At 41.1% G+C, this 16,503-nt stretch overlaps 1 protein-coding gene across 1 annotated transcript in view; it reads right to left on the bottom strand.

Annotated features, from left to right (window-relative positions):
- LOC126458129 (5-methylcytosine rRNA methyltransferase NSUN4) overlaps positions 1 to 16,503 on the bottom strand; it is a 94,548-nt gene that overhangs the window by 6,898 nt on the left and 71,147 nt on the right. The window contains exons 5-7 of the mRNA XM_050094965.1: positions 15,890 to 16,044; positions 6,965 to 7,089; positions 6,745 to 6,882 (exon numbers count right to left, since the gene is read on the bottom strand). Of these exons, the coding sequence (XP_049950922.1) occupies positions 6,745 to 6,882; positions 6,965 to 7,089; positions 15,890 to 16,044 (418 nt within the window). The remainder of the gene's footprint in view (positions 1 to 6,744; positions 6,883 to 6,964; positions 7,090 to 15,889; positions 16,045 to 16,503) is intronic.

Genomic DNA, 16,503 nt, shown 5'->3' with positions numbered 1-16,503 from the left:
TTGGGTGAGGACCACAGAGTGCTAACTCACTGCTACGTCACGCTCTGCCATATGGCATTATTTAGATGCAGTATCAAGGGGTACAGGGTCAGCACACTGCTGTCCCAGCCACTGTCAGCTTTCCAGATCTTGGAGCCACTACCACTCATTCACATACCTCCTTAACTGAGATCATGAGATTGTGTGGACACTGTTAAGAGTCCTTTCATGAAGAAAGAATCTGTGGCAGTATGGGGAATTGAACCCAGCTCATCTGCACAAAAGTCAGGTGTGCTGACCACTTAATTAAGAGACAGACAAAAGAAATTTTATAATGGAAAAATGGGTATGACTTACCACTTTCCTGTAACATTCATGACTATTTGAGACAGCTTTCAACTCGGCTGAATCACTGACTCAGCCTGTTAACTGTTGCTGCTATGGTCTTCAGTCTAAAGACTGGTTTGATGTAAGTCTCTAGGTAAGTATACTGAAGAATATACACACTAATACTAAAGCTTTCATTAGACTTCATGAGGATATGTCAGTTATAATAAGATAAACATAATGTGTAATGAATACACTGCAAGGAGAATTGTGCAAGTGAACAGTGAAGTAATGAAATCAGTTAAGGATTTTTTATATACAAGGCAGCTGAAGAAAATGAGTGAATAGACAGAGAAAAGAAAAACTTGGACACACAACACGACTAAGAACATTAGTACAACTTTTTTAGACTGTGGCATGTACGCCACTGAACATAGTAAGATAAGGCAAATGTTTGCAACCAGTAATAACATGATAACTGAGCATGAGCATAGCACAGCAGAGTTTAAATAGGCACTCGCCCTTGGTAGGCTCTATAGGAAGTTCACATTATGGCTCCTTCATGGTGCACTTTTGTGGATGACAAAACACTGCCAATGTGTACAGCTTAAGTGTGTGCGCATTACTTCATTCCTAGTACCTTAGGGAATAGCTCGGATTCACAAGATGTCCATGGCATCTTCCTCCGTGAGGCTCTGACTGAGATGACGTGCTGATATTGAGATGTCTGGTCAGAAGTATTTGGGGTATGGGCAGCATCACAGTCTGCCTTCCCATATCAATCCATATGGTAGGATGAGTGATGTCGGTATGAGCTTCATGTCCACATCAGGTCCAGGGCCTGGTGGTGGTGGTAGTGGTGCCCCCACTGCTGGTGGCAGAGGCGGAGGAGATGGCTCTGGTGTGGATGGCGGCTCCATCGGTGCTGGCACGGTATTGGACAGGCTGCACCAGACTCATCCACTGGTGAATGGGGACCCCTCATATGCTGTGGCAGTGACCCAGCCGCATCACGTGATACCACTGAGTGACACATACTGGCGTGGCAATGTCGGTGTCCCGGCCGAGGTTGTCCGAGCATCCATACGCAGGCACAACAGGTCGTAATGGTACGCTCAGACGTCACCCTCTGTGTGGATGTCACAGAAATGGCAGCCATGGTGTCAGAATACGATGGCAGGAATCCATTTTGCACGACTGCCAAACCTGCAGGCCCAGACAGTCGCCCGGGCCGGAAACAGATGACAACAGCATGAGTTGGTGACCCTGGCCAGGCCCCAGGAGATGCAGAAGCGTCCAGGGTTGACACCCACGGAACAGTTCGGTACGGGTGAGTGGTGTGAATCGACAGGAAGAAGGAAATGCCGGACGGGGACCAAGTCACGTACTTTTTGATTTGCATTTTAAATATTCCAACTAATCTTTCAACCTCACCGATGGACTGCAGGTGGAAGGGCGGGGCAAAAATGTGGCGAACCCTGCGAGCATTGCAGGAGGAGGTAAACTCCTGTGACACAAACTGAGGGCTGTTATCAGAGACCAATGTTGCTGGAAGTCCTACGATGGAAAAAATTTTTGACAGGGCTGCCACGGTGGCAGAGGCAGAAGTTGATGGGCAATGAACAACATACGGGTACAAAGAGAATGTATTGACTACTATTAGCCAGAGTGCATTAAGAAATGGCTGGGCAAAATCAATGTGTAGACGGTCCCAGGCTTCCAAAGGTTGTGACCACAGAGACAGAGCGAGTGCCCGCAGGGCAACTTGCTGCAGTGTGCTTGGAGAATGTGCCGTAACCAAATGAGTGATGTTGCCATCTAAACCAGGCCAAAAAACATGATGGTGGGCTAGTGCCTTGATGTGTGACACTCCCCAGTGATCAGCATGCAGAAATTGCAGGATCTCCAAACAGAGAGCCGAGGGAACCACTACATGAGGAGTTGAATAGTTCGTACCAAAGAGTAGAACACCATCAACGACAGAGAAATGATGCCAAAACACATAGCATTTACAGAGGGGGTCGGTTGCCCACGATGGAGACACCTCAGGCCAGCCATTTTGTATGCAATGTACCATTTCCCTAAAATCAAATCAGTAGCATTTGTCTGCATGACATGAGCACTAGTGATTGGAAAACCATTAACAGTTTGTTGACCACATTCATCAACGTGGAAACAGAGAACTACTCCCAATCAAAAACTGGGTCCAGACTGGCCAGAAAATGGGAGTGTGAGTCAGCATTCGCATTCTTAACCATGAGGCAGAGTGAAATTCGTAGCTGTACTGAGAGAGGAACAGTGCCCAACACTGAAGGTGGTGCACTCCTTTGTCTTAACTAGCAAAACTAACAGCTTGTGATCCATGATTAGATTGAATTTTACACCGTACAGGAAAATATGAAACTTTTTTAAAGCAACAATGGCGAGGGCTGTTTTCTCTATTTGTGAATATCTAGTCTGAGCTGAATTAAGCATCTTCGATGTGTAAGCTGTAGGCCACTCAGAGCCATCAGAATATTTATGAGCTAATACTGCTCCCAGTCCATGTTGGGACGCATTTGTTGCTAACACTACATGTTGATCAGTACGGACTGTACCATAGACTTCAGTTTGGAAAACGCCATTCCGTACACCTGCAACCAGTGGAAAGATGTTACCTAATGCAACAAAGTATGTAACGGTTATGCAACTGACATCAACCCCGGCAAAAACTGATGATAATAAGCAATCTTACCTACAAAAAGCATAAGTTCCTTGACTGACATAGGACGCAAAGGAGCCACAATGGCAGAGACATTCTGATGAAGGGGTTTCATACCAGCACTAGACCTCAAACCCAAAATAAACACTAGAAGGCTGGAGGAAGCAGCACTTTTCCAAATTGTCTTTTAAGCTGGTGGCATGATGCAAAAAAGAGTGTACATATGTTGTTGAGAAGTCCAGCAACAGAGGAGCTGGAGACCACAATATCATGAAAATAGCTGGCACGCCCAGGTACAGACCTCTCAAGTTGTTCGAAAATCCATTGAAATATCATCAAATGGTAACCGCAACTATTGATACAAGCCAAAATGCATGTTAACGACCAAGAGCCATTGAGGGTCAGCATCAATGGGCAGCTGCAAATATGCATTGGAGAGGTTGATCTTGGAAAAATACTGACCACCAGCGAGCTTAGCAAAAAGTTTTTCAGGGTGCGGCAAGACATACATTTCAATGATAGACTGAGCATTGACAGAAACTTTGAAATCACTGCAAAGGCATAACTGTCCCGAGGCTTCTTGACAGTGTCTTGGGGGATAGCTCATTCACTGTGTGCAATCAGTTGGATGACCACTGAGGCAGTGATGCGGTCGAGCTCCGTCTTCACTTGGTCACGGAGCGAGCCTAAAAGAAACGGTGTCTGGCCAATGGTTTCATGGTGATGTGGACTTTGAAATTATGGGCACAACCCAAGCCTGCAGAAAACAGGGTGGAAAAGTCAGAGCATGAAGAGTCGAGTTGTGTATAATGCACTTGATCAGAGACAAGATTAACTTCATTGGGAATAGTAAACCCAAAAAGGTTAAAGGCATCCAAACCAAACAAATTTTCGGTGTGTGCACTGTTCACCACCAGAGAAGTCAGCGGACAAACCACAAATGTATATGTGACTGGGGCCAAGAAACTACCTAATTTCGGAATGTTTCGTTTATTGTAGGTGACTAATGTATGTGACACTGGCACTAAGGAGGAGAACTCAAGTCCACATATGTTTACAAGCTGAGTAATGACGGGAGCACAAGTGTTGACTTGCATGTACAAAACCTTCTTATGAACCTTGACAACATTAAATAGCTTACTGGATGCAATGGAGATTGCTAATACACAACTGACATCCATGTCAACATCTGCAATAGTCCATTGGAATTTTTTGTTACAAACAGGAGCAATGTGGTCTGTTTTGTTGCATTGCTGTCATCCTCAATACGGTGCCTGCATTTCTGCGGTCTACACCAGTAGATAAATGTGACATTTATCTCAAGTCATCAAACTTATGTAAAGGTGTGGAAAATGGATCTTTACATGAATATGAGGACAGTACATTTATGAACAGGAGTCTGTCAATGCCTGCTTTCTTTGGGATTGGAATTATCATATTTTTCTTGAGTCTGAGGGTATTTTGCCTGTCTCATACATCTTGCTCACCAAATGGTAGAATTTTGTCAGGACTGGCTCTCCCAAGGCCGTCAGTAGTTCTAATGGAATATTGTCTACTCCCAAGGCCTTGTTTCGACTTAGGTCTTTCAGTGCTCTATCAAACTCTTCATGCAGTATCATATCTCCCATGTCATCTTCATCTACATCCTCTTCCATTTCTATAACACTGCCCTCAAGTACATCGCCCTTGTATAGACCCTCTATATATTCCTTCCACTTTTCTGCTTTCCCTTCTTTGCTTAGAACTGGGTTTCCATCTGAGCTCTTGATATTCATACAAGTGGTTCTCTTTTCTCCAAAGGTCTCTTTAATTTTCCTGTAGGCAGTATCTATCTTACCCCTAGTGAGATAAGCCTCTACATCCTTACATTTGTCCTCTAGCCATGCCTGCTTAGCCATTTTGCACTTCCTGTCCATCTCATTTTTGAGACGTTTGTATTCCTTTTTGCCTGCTTCATTTACTGCATTTTTATATTTTCTCCTTTCGTCAATTAAATTCAATTTTTCTTCTGTCACCCAAGGATTTCTGGTAGCCCTCGTCTTTTTACCTACTTGATCCTCTGCTGCATTCACTACTTCATCCCTCAAAGCTACACTTTCTTCTTCTACTGTATTTCTTTCCCCCGTTCTTGTCAATTGTTCGCTTATGCTCTCCCTGAAACTCTGTACAACCTCTGGTTCTTTCAGTTTATCCAGGTCCCATCTCCTTAAAGTCCCACCTTTTTGCAGTAAAATTATAACACTTAAAAAGTCAAGAATGACGAGATGTTTCCAAAAACCGCATAGCTATAAGAAGATGCTTTATTCACAACTACTGGTTTCAGGTCAGTATAAACACTTCTTCAGGTTTATTTATCAAGAATACAAATCATGTGTGAAATTTTTGAAATGATAGAAATACTTTCAACAAAAAACAATGACAAATACTGACAACTGTTATACAGGGTGTTTGGAAATTCCCATTATAAACTTCTATGACTTATAGAGCGGAGTGAGAAGGCAATTGTTTGAATAAGAACCCATGTCAGAAACATACCGTTTATGCGCTACAACCATCTCAAAACATGTTGGTAAAGCGATCACTTCCACAAGTAATTGATTATGTGTGACCCATTACATCACTTGTTTTACAGTTCCACTCATGAATACCTAGCCCGTGTACTTGTTGACAGGTTCTCTTCAATGTGATGCAATATGAACTCTCCACTTCAGGTCTATGGCATCTCCTTGGAGCTCCACAGCCACACCTGCTGACAGTGAAAGAACCCCTTTCTCGAAACCATTGCTTAATTATGGTGAAAAGGGTATGTGATGAAGTCATACATTGTGGTTAATGTTCTTGATAAAGACGGTGAGCAGCTCTTCCATTACCATGGTTTCACCATACAGAAAGATCAAGTCAGTGTATTCTCCAACTGTGTACTCAAACACATTGCTCCAACACTTGCAGACATGCGAATGAGGCTCAAACCAGGTCAGAGAGGTAAGACAGACATCAGCCAATCTGACATAAGCACCCTCCCCCTGCCCCCCCCCCCCCCCCAACATGACTACCCTGTGGCAATCTACCTAGCAAACACGTGTTAGAGAGTCAAACCACATTGATGGGTTGTCATATTATGACTGCTTTGCTGCGTTCTTTTTTTTATTGTTTTTAATGCCAACACTAGGCTTCTGTATTTCAACTATTTCAAAAAATTTTTACATGGTGATTGTATTCTTGGCACACAAACCTGAAGACTCGTCTACACTGATGTGAAACAAGTAGCTGCAAATAAAGCATCTTCATACATCTCTGTGGCTTTTGGGAACTTTTCGTCCTTCTTGACTTTTCAATTGTTATAATTTTTATAATAATTTGAATGGTTATTGGGTGTTGAGTGTTTTTATTGTTATTCACAATTTCTCTGAGGTGTGTTGCCCTCCGCAAAAACTTGGCTGTACGTTATCATTACAATTACAAGGGATTATAGCCCATAAATTACAGGCCTCCCAACACTTGTCTCAATTCTGACACAAATGACTGAAATTTTAATAGAACAAGGAAGTAAAGACTCAATAAACTTAGTCACTCTAATATTAAAATGTGTATGTTACACACTCTTGCATAGCAACAATAATATTAACCTTTGTTTCGTGTTTTCTTGTAAATTGAGAATTGCTTCAGGGAGTTACATAGCAAATATACTATACATTATTCAGAAACTTAAACTGCACAAAAATAAGGGAAGATGTTACCTGATTTCCACCTGCACTTTGGTCTCTTCCCAGATCTTTCTCAAAGCCATGTGTACAACACCATCATTCTGGATTGGAGACAAGCTGCATGTTGCATAAACCACAGACCCACCAACTCTCACCATTCTCAAGGCATTGCTAAAAATAATTCCAAACAGTATTAAAACAGTCAAGTAATTAGGTTCTTTGCACCGAGATAACAAAGTACACCACAAAGTACCTTAAAAGCTTTGCTTGGAGCTCAGGAAGCCGGAGTCGTTCCTTCACTCTTGTTGGTTTAAATATATTGTTGTCATTCTCAGTAACACTATGTCTGTCAGTTGTGCAAGGGACATCAACCAAAATCTATAAAAAGAAAAAGCATACAGTACAGACTATGCATAAATCAAAGAAAAGTCTGTAGTATATTAAGTACACTAACAAACCTAGACAAATGACACAACATGACATAGTAGAATTGCTTACAGAAACTGACAACATTAGAGTGGAGCAGAAAAAAGATAAACAATCCACGTAGTTATGACTACACATCAATATATATATATAGGCTGACACATATTTAATGCTGCTGAAATTGAAGAGAGAAAATTTGCTTCACTTTGGACTATAGTACCAAAGAGGTTATAAGGACTGATACCAATGTAGTGGGTGGGTGCCAAGAGGTGCCGTATTAAAACTCAGCCGAGCTTTTCAAATGATTTATTTGTTTCCACTACAGAGCTTCGTTCACCTCGGTCTGCGTCACAGGCCCTGCATTGCTGAGACCACTGCCCCAGCGATCTGTGCAATGCAACGCTGAGTCATGCCGGCCTTGTTCGCCAGCTGTAGAGTTCCAATTACGTCAGGATGGCTGCGCCAGCAGCCAACTCAGCGGCCACTGTCCCCATTGACTCAGCACCGCTCCGCCAGGAGGCGCAGACTGGCCACGCTGCTGCTTCTCCTTCGGCTGGCGTAGCTGGGAACGTGGCGGCAACGACCGCCCCCACTATCCAGAGTCCAAATTTGCGGCCCACACCTCGGGAAGTCTCTGGTGTGTGTCGGGAGACGAGATGACTGCCCGCAGTAGTGACCCAAAGAGTGGCCCGCCCTGGCTGGCTGCGGACCCTGCGTCAGCCTCAGAGGGTCGAACCAACGACCCGCTGTGGACTGAGACTCTGTTGCCCCATCTGTTGCTTCGCTAACGCATCACTCCAAGTCACGTACGCCCCACACCCCGGTTGCGCCAGTGGGCCCCTTCTTCCTGTAACTTGCGACATGCAAACCGCTGCGTTTACACTTTTCAGTGGTTCAATGGCCCCTGTGGCCTCCATTCCACTTTGCAACCGCTGGTCAGTGTAACTTACTGCAATCCGGCCCGCACCTAGCTGTAACTTTTGCTCAGAATATCACACAAAACCAACTTTCCCTATCCTAAATGGTGGTGCCGCTACATTATTCCCCTCTTCAGAAAGACCCGGTCCCCGGGTCGTCCTTTAACTAACTCTTAAACTTGTAAGATTTGGCTATTATGACAGGCTTGCTTACTACTAGAAAACTTAAATGTGGTCTAGTGTCCCACTAAAACCTTGACATAAAACAAAACGTAAAAATTCCTTCCTGGACGACCACTGCTTGATCAACCCCTCATCTACTCGTCTCACGCCCTCGGTATCCAATCCACTGGGACTTTGACTACCCTTGGTTCCCTTTTGGAATTAGCTCTCCACCTGATCAGAAAGAAAACAACACTTAACAAAGTTAATGCTGCGATGACACTTGGTACAGAGATGCTCAAAATGACCGTTATTTGCCGTTGCGTTTCCCTATACTGCGCGACATGTTGAACAAGCTGTTCGGCTGATATACACCCCTCTTTGCTCTATAACAAACTGGTTTACGGATCTCAACAGACTTGGCTCCAGAGTTTGATTTAACAAGGTCAGATTTTGCCTTGGCAAAAACTCTAAAGTGGTTTCTGGCCAGTACAGCTGTGGCTGGGTAACATTCAGTTGTGTGACTCCTGAAATTGACGCTGGCAGATGGAAGGTTGGTCCTATTATGTTACACTCAGTTCCATTGATTAAAATTCCACTCCCCTCAAGCTCTACCTGTTTCACTTCCATAAACACTCCATGCTCAAAACAACTTGCCACTACTACCAAATTCTTGTAGATGGCGAAGATCCAATGCATCCCGACTCGTTGCAAGCTCAATTTTGGCTCCATGATGTCCTTGAACAGTCAATTTCTTTCCCCGTGTCTAAAAAATAACTGCAGCACGTGTCCCATATTTGTAGCTTCACAGATTTTCCTCCGAGATTCACTATTTTAGATGCAAAACAACACCGATTGAGTGACTACTTTCATCCTTAAATTTACATTATATAAACTGGTGCAATAAACACGACTTTCCTGACCCAGCACAGTCGATAACAAAAAATTTAAATAAGAAATCGTACAACTCTGACATCGTTCAACACATATTTATTATGTCTTTGCCGCAAAATTTACTCCGACGCATTTATCTCTCCAGAACTGTGTTTGATCTCTCCTCCAACAACACTCCACATACATCAGATGCTACGCTTCCCTTTCCAGTGACCTGAGGACAGGGATCACCATCACCCTTCCTCCCTCTACAAAAGGACTGCTGCCCCTAGCAGGCTCACAATACTCGAAAACACATATAAAATACAATGCCTAATTAATCTACGGAAACCCAATGACACATGACACGGAGGAAAAAAAAAAAAAAGAAACTACAAATACTCTACTACTTTCTAGATCATAAAGATCATTCATGCTGTACTCTATCTTCCTGGTTTTCTCTGCGCTTACAACCTCTCTTCACTCTCTCTTTCTTCCTCTTTTCTTCCTGTGACACACCTGGAATCACATCTGAGCAACCCTTAAATGGCTGTAATCGCCCAATGTGTACTATTATCGTTCTAGTTGGCAGCTGAAGCTTAACATTAACAGGAGATGTGGTTTCAACAACTTGGTACGGCCCTTGAAACCTCGTGAGGAACTTCTTCGTTTTCCCTTTATGCATATAGGGGCTGGACAGCATTACCCATTGCCCCACTTTATACCGCAGTAAACTTCCTTTCCACTTTACTGCATCTTCCTGCATTTCGAAAGCCTTTGTGTTCACCTTTTGTACTCGTTTCCAAACATCCCGAATTGTTCTCGTGAATTGACGTATTGATTCACCGGTCCTTCCTTTCTGTACCTTCACTAAATCAAACAGTGACGGCATTTTTCGCCCGTACACTACCTCATATGGAGACAAACTAGTATTTGTATGGACTTTTGCATTGTACACGCATACAATATGCTTTAAATACTCGTCCCACTGATGGTGGTGAGAATCCGCATAAAAACTCAGCATCTGCTCGATTGTTCTGTGTACCCATTCTGTCCTTCCGTTGGCCTGTGGATGCAACGTGCTCATCCTCAACTTCTTTACGTCCAACAATTTACATAGTTCTTTCATTAAATCTGACATGAAGTTGGTCCCTTGGTTTGTAATTATTGTCTCTGGTACACCAGATTTCAAAATCCAGTTATTTACTAATGCATGCGCGACCACCGCTGCCTGTTGATTTGTCATAGCCACCATCTCCACATGCCTTGAAAAATGATCTATTATTGTCAGAACGAATCTGTTTCCCGATGGTGTTCATGTAAAAGGTCCTAAGACATCAATCCCCAGGGAAGATAATGGACATGTTGCTTCTGGTAATCGTTGTAGCTGTATCTGTTTCCGACTCATATCTGCTCTCTGCGCACATGGTATGCAATTCTTGACATAATGATCCACATCTCCTTTCCTACCTCACCACCAATACCTCTCCGCCGCTCTCCTATTCGTCGCTCTACACCCTCCTTGACCGGATAACACATGATCATGTGCTTCCTTTAAAACCTCATCCCTCAGTTTTGCTGGCACTACTACTTCGCCCTAACTTTGTTTCCCTGCACAGAAGACCATCATACAAATTAAACTGTGGCTGTGTCCGATACAATTTACAATCTTTGTACGCGTCCTGTAATTTTTGCCATACTGCTAGGTCATAACCTATGACTTCTACTTTCGCCACCTTCCTACTTAGTGCATCCGCATTACCGTGTTTCTTCCCAGGCTTGTGTACCACCTCGTAGACGAAGCAGTGTTTGGATAATCCTCTGGAGCCACCTCTAACTGATGATAGCCACTTGTCAAATCCATCGTAGAAAAGTACAGGCACTGTCCTAAATGATCCAAAATCTCCTATATGTTTGGAGTGGGGTATGCGTCCATTACTGTCTTATTATTCAGGTATCGGTAGTCACAGCAGAACCTGTCGTATCGCACAAAACTAACTTTCCCTATCCTAAGCGGTGGTGCCGCTACAAGGTGAACTGCAGCTGTATTTTTAGTGCACCGTAGGTCACTAAGGTTCCAAAGTTGCAAACAACCTCTCAATCACAAATTAAAAGTTAGTCCAAATAGGGAAAATGACTGCTGTATTGGAAGTTAGCCTTTCACTCGTTTTATAGGCTACAAGAAAGCTGACAGTAAGTCTATACGTAAGGCATCACCTCCCAGTGCATCAAACTGGCATTAATTAATGGTACCTGATGAAGTATCAGTGGACATGCAGGCCCAGTGGGAATGCAGTGGCTGCATAGAGTACTATCAAGTGTGTGGAGAAATAGTACAATACCTGACGACTGGAGAAGAGGAGTCATTGTTCCCATCTTCAAAAAAGGCAATAAAAAACTTTGTAAAAACTACAGAGGAATAACCCTTAAGAGTCATACAGCCAAGATTTTTGAAAGAATTTTACTAAATTGGATAAGTGAAAAGATAGAAAAGGAGCTGAGTGAAGAACAGCATGGGTTTAGGAAAGGAAGAAGCACAATCGAACCAATATTTTCTATCCGTCAACTGATGGAAAGAAGTTGTGAGTATAACAAAAGGGTGATAATGGTTTTCATAGACATAGAAAAGGCATATGACTCAGTTAACAGGGAAAGAATCTGGGAAGAAATGAAGAAAATATATGTAGAAGATTACATTAACGTAATGCAGACAATGTACAAAGGACACAATTGTAGACTTAGAACATCATTGGGGAACTCTGAATACCTTGAAATAAGACAAGGACTTAAACAAGGAAGTATTCTATCTCCTGCACTTTTTAATGTTGTGATGGAGGGAATGAATAGGGCAGTTAAAGATATAGTAAAAGAAAAAGACAAAAAGATGATTTTTGCAGATTATATGGTAATATGGGGCAATAAAGAGGTAGATGTACAGTTAAAACTTGATGCATGGAAGGAAACAATGAAAAGGTATGGATTAAAAATAAATAAAGATAAGAGTGAAGTAATGGTATTTGGAAGAGACAAAGGGATCAACAGAAATATTACTTTGAATGGAGAACCCCTCAAAGTGGTAGACAGTTTCACTTATTTAGGGAATGAAATATGTAGTGATGGAAGAATAACCAACGAAATTAATAGGAGGTTACAGAAGGGAGGCAATTTCTACCAAACAATAAAACGGAAGTTTCAGAAAAAGCAAAACTCCTTATGTATAAGAGTTATTACTTCCCCATTGTCACCTATGGAGGAGAAACATGGACAAGAACAGAAAGGGACAGGAGCAGACTGCAAGCAGGGAAAATGAAATTTCTCAGAGCAGTTAAGCGAAAAACAAGAATGGACAGACTAAGGAATGTAGATTTCAGAAAGGACCTTAAACAAGAAAGTATGAGAAAAGAAATTGAAAAAAAGAGACTAAGATGGTACAGGTATGTTAAGAGGATGTGTGGGCAGAGACTCCCCAAAATTATGGAAGAGCTAAAGATGGATGGAAAAAGACCTAAAGGGCGCCCAAGAACACGGTGGAAAATGGGAGTGAGAATAGCTGAAGAAAGGAGAGGTGTGACCTGGCAGCAAATGGAGGAAGAAAAGTGGTGGGAGGACCAAGCCAAATGGAGAGGACTCGTCAGCACCCAGACCTTGCAGTAGCTGGAGCGGGATCCGGATATAAATAGAGTAACACATAAACTGCAAAAACCCTTCCGCACATTCCTCAAGCTTTTCTCCATTTTCATGGTTTAGCTCATTCTGGCATAAGGACTACAGTGAAACTCCTAATGAGTAGAGTTATTTTGTTAAACATAAAAAGTGATGAATGGATTTAATCATGTGTTAGCTACCAGAAAACCAAGATCACTCACCAAATAAAATCGCAATTTAACAAATTTGTATAACTTGATGAATGTTTCAGAGTTGTACACACCATCCTCATTGGATCTTTGTCTCCTTCTAATGGCATGATGTACTGCACGACTAGCATTGATTGTTTCACATCCTGGATGGAAGTTACACTACTCGAAGATATCACAGCTGAAAAACTAGCAAAGGCCTTCCACCAGCACTGGAGTGTAAGATTTGGCGTTCCATCACAAGTAACCACCAACCACGGAACACAGTTCAGATCATAATTGTTTAACAATGTGGGCATAGTATGTGAAATGAGAATTCCGCACACAATGGCATATCTTCCCCAATGCAATGGCAAGGTGGAGTAATTACATAGAAGTCTGAAGTCTGCAATCATGGCCCATAACACTTCTAACTGGGCAGAAACCTTACCTACTGTTCTACTGGGGCTATGTACTGCAGTACGAGAGAAATCAAACCATTCCATTGCACATATGGTATTTGGAAAGACAATAAGACTTCCTGGTGAATTTTTTGAAGGGCCATCTACGAAGATTGACCGTGATTCATTTGCATCTGATTTGCCACAGCAAATGTTACGTCTGAAACCTAGTTGACCTACATATAGCACATCAGGATCAGTCTTTGTTCCTAGACCCCTACAGACATGTTCCCAGTCTTTCTAAGATGTGACAGGGTTAGAAAACCATTAGAACCTACATGTGAAGTTCCTTTCCCCGACATAGCAAGGTGTGAAAAATATTTCACCATCTAGAGGAAATGCAAACACATAAGTGTGTCAGTGGACAGACATAAACCAGTCTACCTTCTCCAGGAAACAATGAAATCAGAAAAGGATCTTCCACAATTTTCTAAGGACATCCAACTGCAACATTTTCCAGACAAACCACTTTCAAATATCAGAGTGTCCAGTCAGGAAGGACTATAAGGTTTCCACCCCTGTTCTTAGAGCAAGATATCTCTGTTGAGATTATTAATGAACTACCACATCAGACATTGTCAAGAGCGTCCTGTCATCATGTACCATTTTTCTTGTCATTCTAACATACTCTGTATTTTTGTTGATGTTATGTTTACCTTTTATAAGAAATTAACTTCACCACAATGTATAAATTCATAACTTCACTGCTGGTGGGGAAGCAGTGTATAGATCACATTGATACCGGAAGAAATTTTGGAAAAGCTATCCATTGTAATAACAGGAAAAGTAATTGGCGTGCACCATTATTCACAGGCTGTTTCATGATATCCAGAAATACCTTTGATTTTTATAAAAGCTCTATGTGATCTGGTTCAAAAAAAAGCAGATGACATTGTGTAATTAATTATGTATATTGGGAAATATAAAATAAATATTGTTTAGCAACATTTTTTGAGCTCCAGTGAATATTCCATGCAATCACAATTGCAATCTGAAAGAACATCTAGGACGAAAGACATTTTACAGTGATGATGACACTGATAGAGCACTTCTCAAACGGTTACATGAGCGGATTTCTATTACCAAGGAAATGAAGGACCGGTAGAATGTCACAACTGTTGTTTACAGAGATTTGGTAACCATGCTGAAAAATAGTGTCATGTATCTGTGTCACTTTGACATGTGCTACAGCAGTCAATAAAATTTGCTTGGCTTGCCATAACAGTGTGTAATTTACTTTTTAAAGTCACCTCATATTACTACACTTTAATCAATTTTACAACTAACTAACATGCACTGAGACATGAGAAGGACTCATCTTCCCCTGATAATAGTAAAAGACACTGTTAGTTGCCATGCAACATTATTTCCAGTATATCAGCTGTGTTTTGAAAATCATTAATGTAATATTTGAAGTCATTATTGTTACAACTGGTGAAATGCTTGTATTTATACTAAGACTATATACTTGGTGACTATTTTCATTACATTTCATCGCCACAAGATATGAATTTAAAAAAATTTGTGATATAAGTAAATTTTAGCACAGTAAACTAAATGTTCACAGTTTTATGTTGTAGTGAGATGTATATATTGACATTCTGAATGAAATATTATGGCACATTATTAGAAAACTGCAGCTTTGTGGTGTAAAAGTTTCATAAAAAGTCTGAATAAATGTAATTATAATGTAAATAAATTAATGTATTACATTAATACACTTTAGTCCTTGAGTTTCATCACTACAGTCATTTTGGTGATGTTGAATGTTGTACCTAGTTTTAATTGTGAATACACATGAAAAATGTTATCAAATACAAAAGTCAAACAATGAAATGTACTTATGAGTTTAAGAGCTGGTCATAGGCTCATACACACAGATTGGCAGAAGACTGATGACTCTGGAACCTGGGTCACATTATTCTAGTAGTTAAGAAAGGTATGTGTTTTGAGTAAAATTACTTCTCAAAAAAACATAAAAGATCATGGGACAAGTAAATATAGTCAAAGTGGCAGAACTGGGAATCAACAATCATATGAAATAGATGAGATATACAGTCTACAGTGCTGTAAACTGAAAATGGTTTTTATTATTATTACAGTAACAATAATAAAAAGAAGCAAATAAAACAAAGGGGAAGGGAAAAAGACGAGCAAAGAACCTGTAAAATGAAAGAAGAGTATGTGAAATTTCAATAATACATTTAGTTCAAGAAGGGAGATAAAATTTTCCATAATCTATGAGACATTAAGCAAAGGCTCAAACATACATGCTATCAAATGAAAACATAACAGATAATGACATTTTCCCAGCAATATTCTTACAGTGGACATGCAATTATATCAGTTATGTGATTGCAGGTGAAGGATGAGCTAGACATATTGGAGTCAGCAGTTAAATATTTCCTGCATATTATGTTGTACCAGTGTCGGGAAATATTTTCTTGAGGGAGCTTGTTGTCTTCTGAGAATCACCAAACTGGAAACCACACAAAAGTACACTCACTTTGTCATACAAGTCTTCTTCACCAATTGCACTTCCATCACCTTCAGTAATTATGATTTGTTTTTCCCATTTCTCAAAGTCATATAGATACTGTTTGAACATTGACTTAATTCTTCTGACTCTTGAGTGCTGAATATCATTACAAACGAGATACTCTGGTGAGAGAAAAGTAAGTATAAATATTTCAGAAAAACTTTTACTTTGTACTAAATATTCTAAAAAAGGAATACCAAGACAAACAGTATGTATGACACATAAAGAAATAAAATAAAGATAATAAGGAAAGTATAGATTGCCTCTGACTTGCAGACAGGCACAATGGAAAGAATGCTACAAATAATCAGCTTTAGGACAAAGTCCTTAATCAGAAGTACAAAACACACACGCATCCACACAACACACAAACAGATGACCACTGTCGTCTTCTGTGCACCACATTCTACACAGCTATGACAACTAACAAGTTGTCTGTTCACACAAATGTCCCCGCCAAATTGAGGCAAAGAGAAGTTACGCCACGGAGTTGCTGAACATGCCGCCCAACACAATGTTCTTCGCTTTTATCACTGCTTCACAGCCTGTGCTATATGGATTCTTCCCACTAACACCAGCTT

Source organism: Schistocerca serialis, chromosome 2 (genome assembly GCF_023864345.2).
Source record: "Schistocerca serialis cubense isolate TAMUIC-IGC-003099 chromosome 2, iqSchSeri2.2, whole genome shotgun sequence".
NCBI lineage: Eukaryota > Metazoa > Arthropoda > Insecta > Orthoptera > Acrididae > Schistocerca > Schistocerca serialis.
The sequence above is the reverse complement of the archived record's forward strand: the minus strand, read 5'-3'. Positions and strand labels throughout refer to the sequence as shown.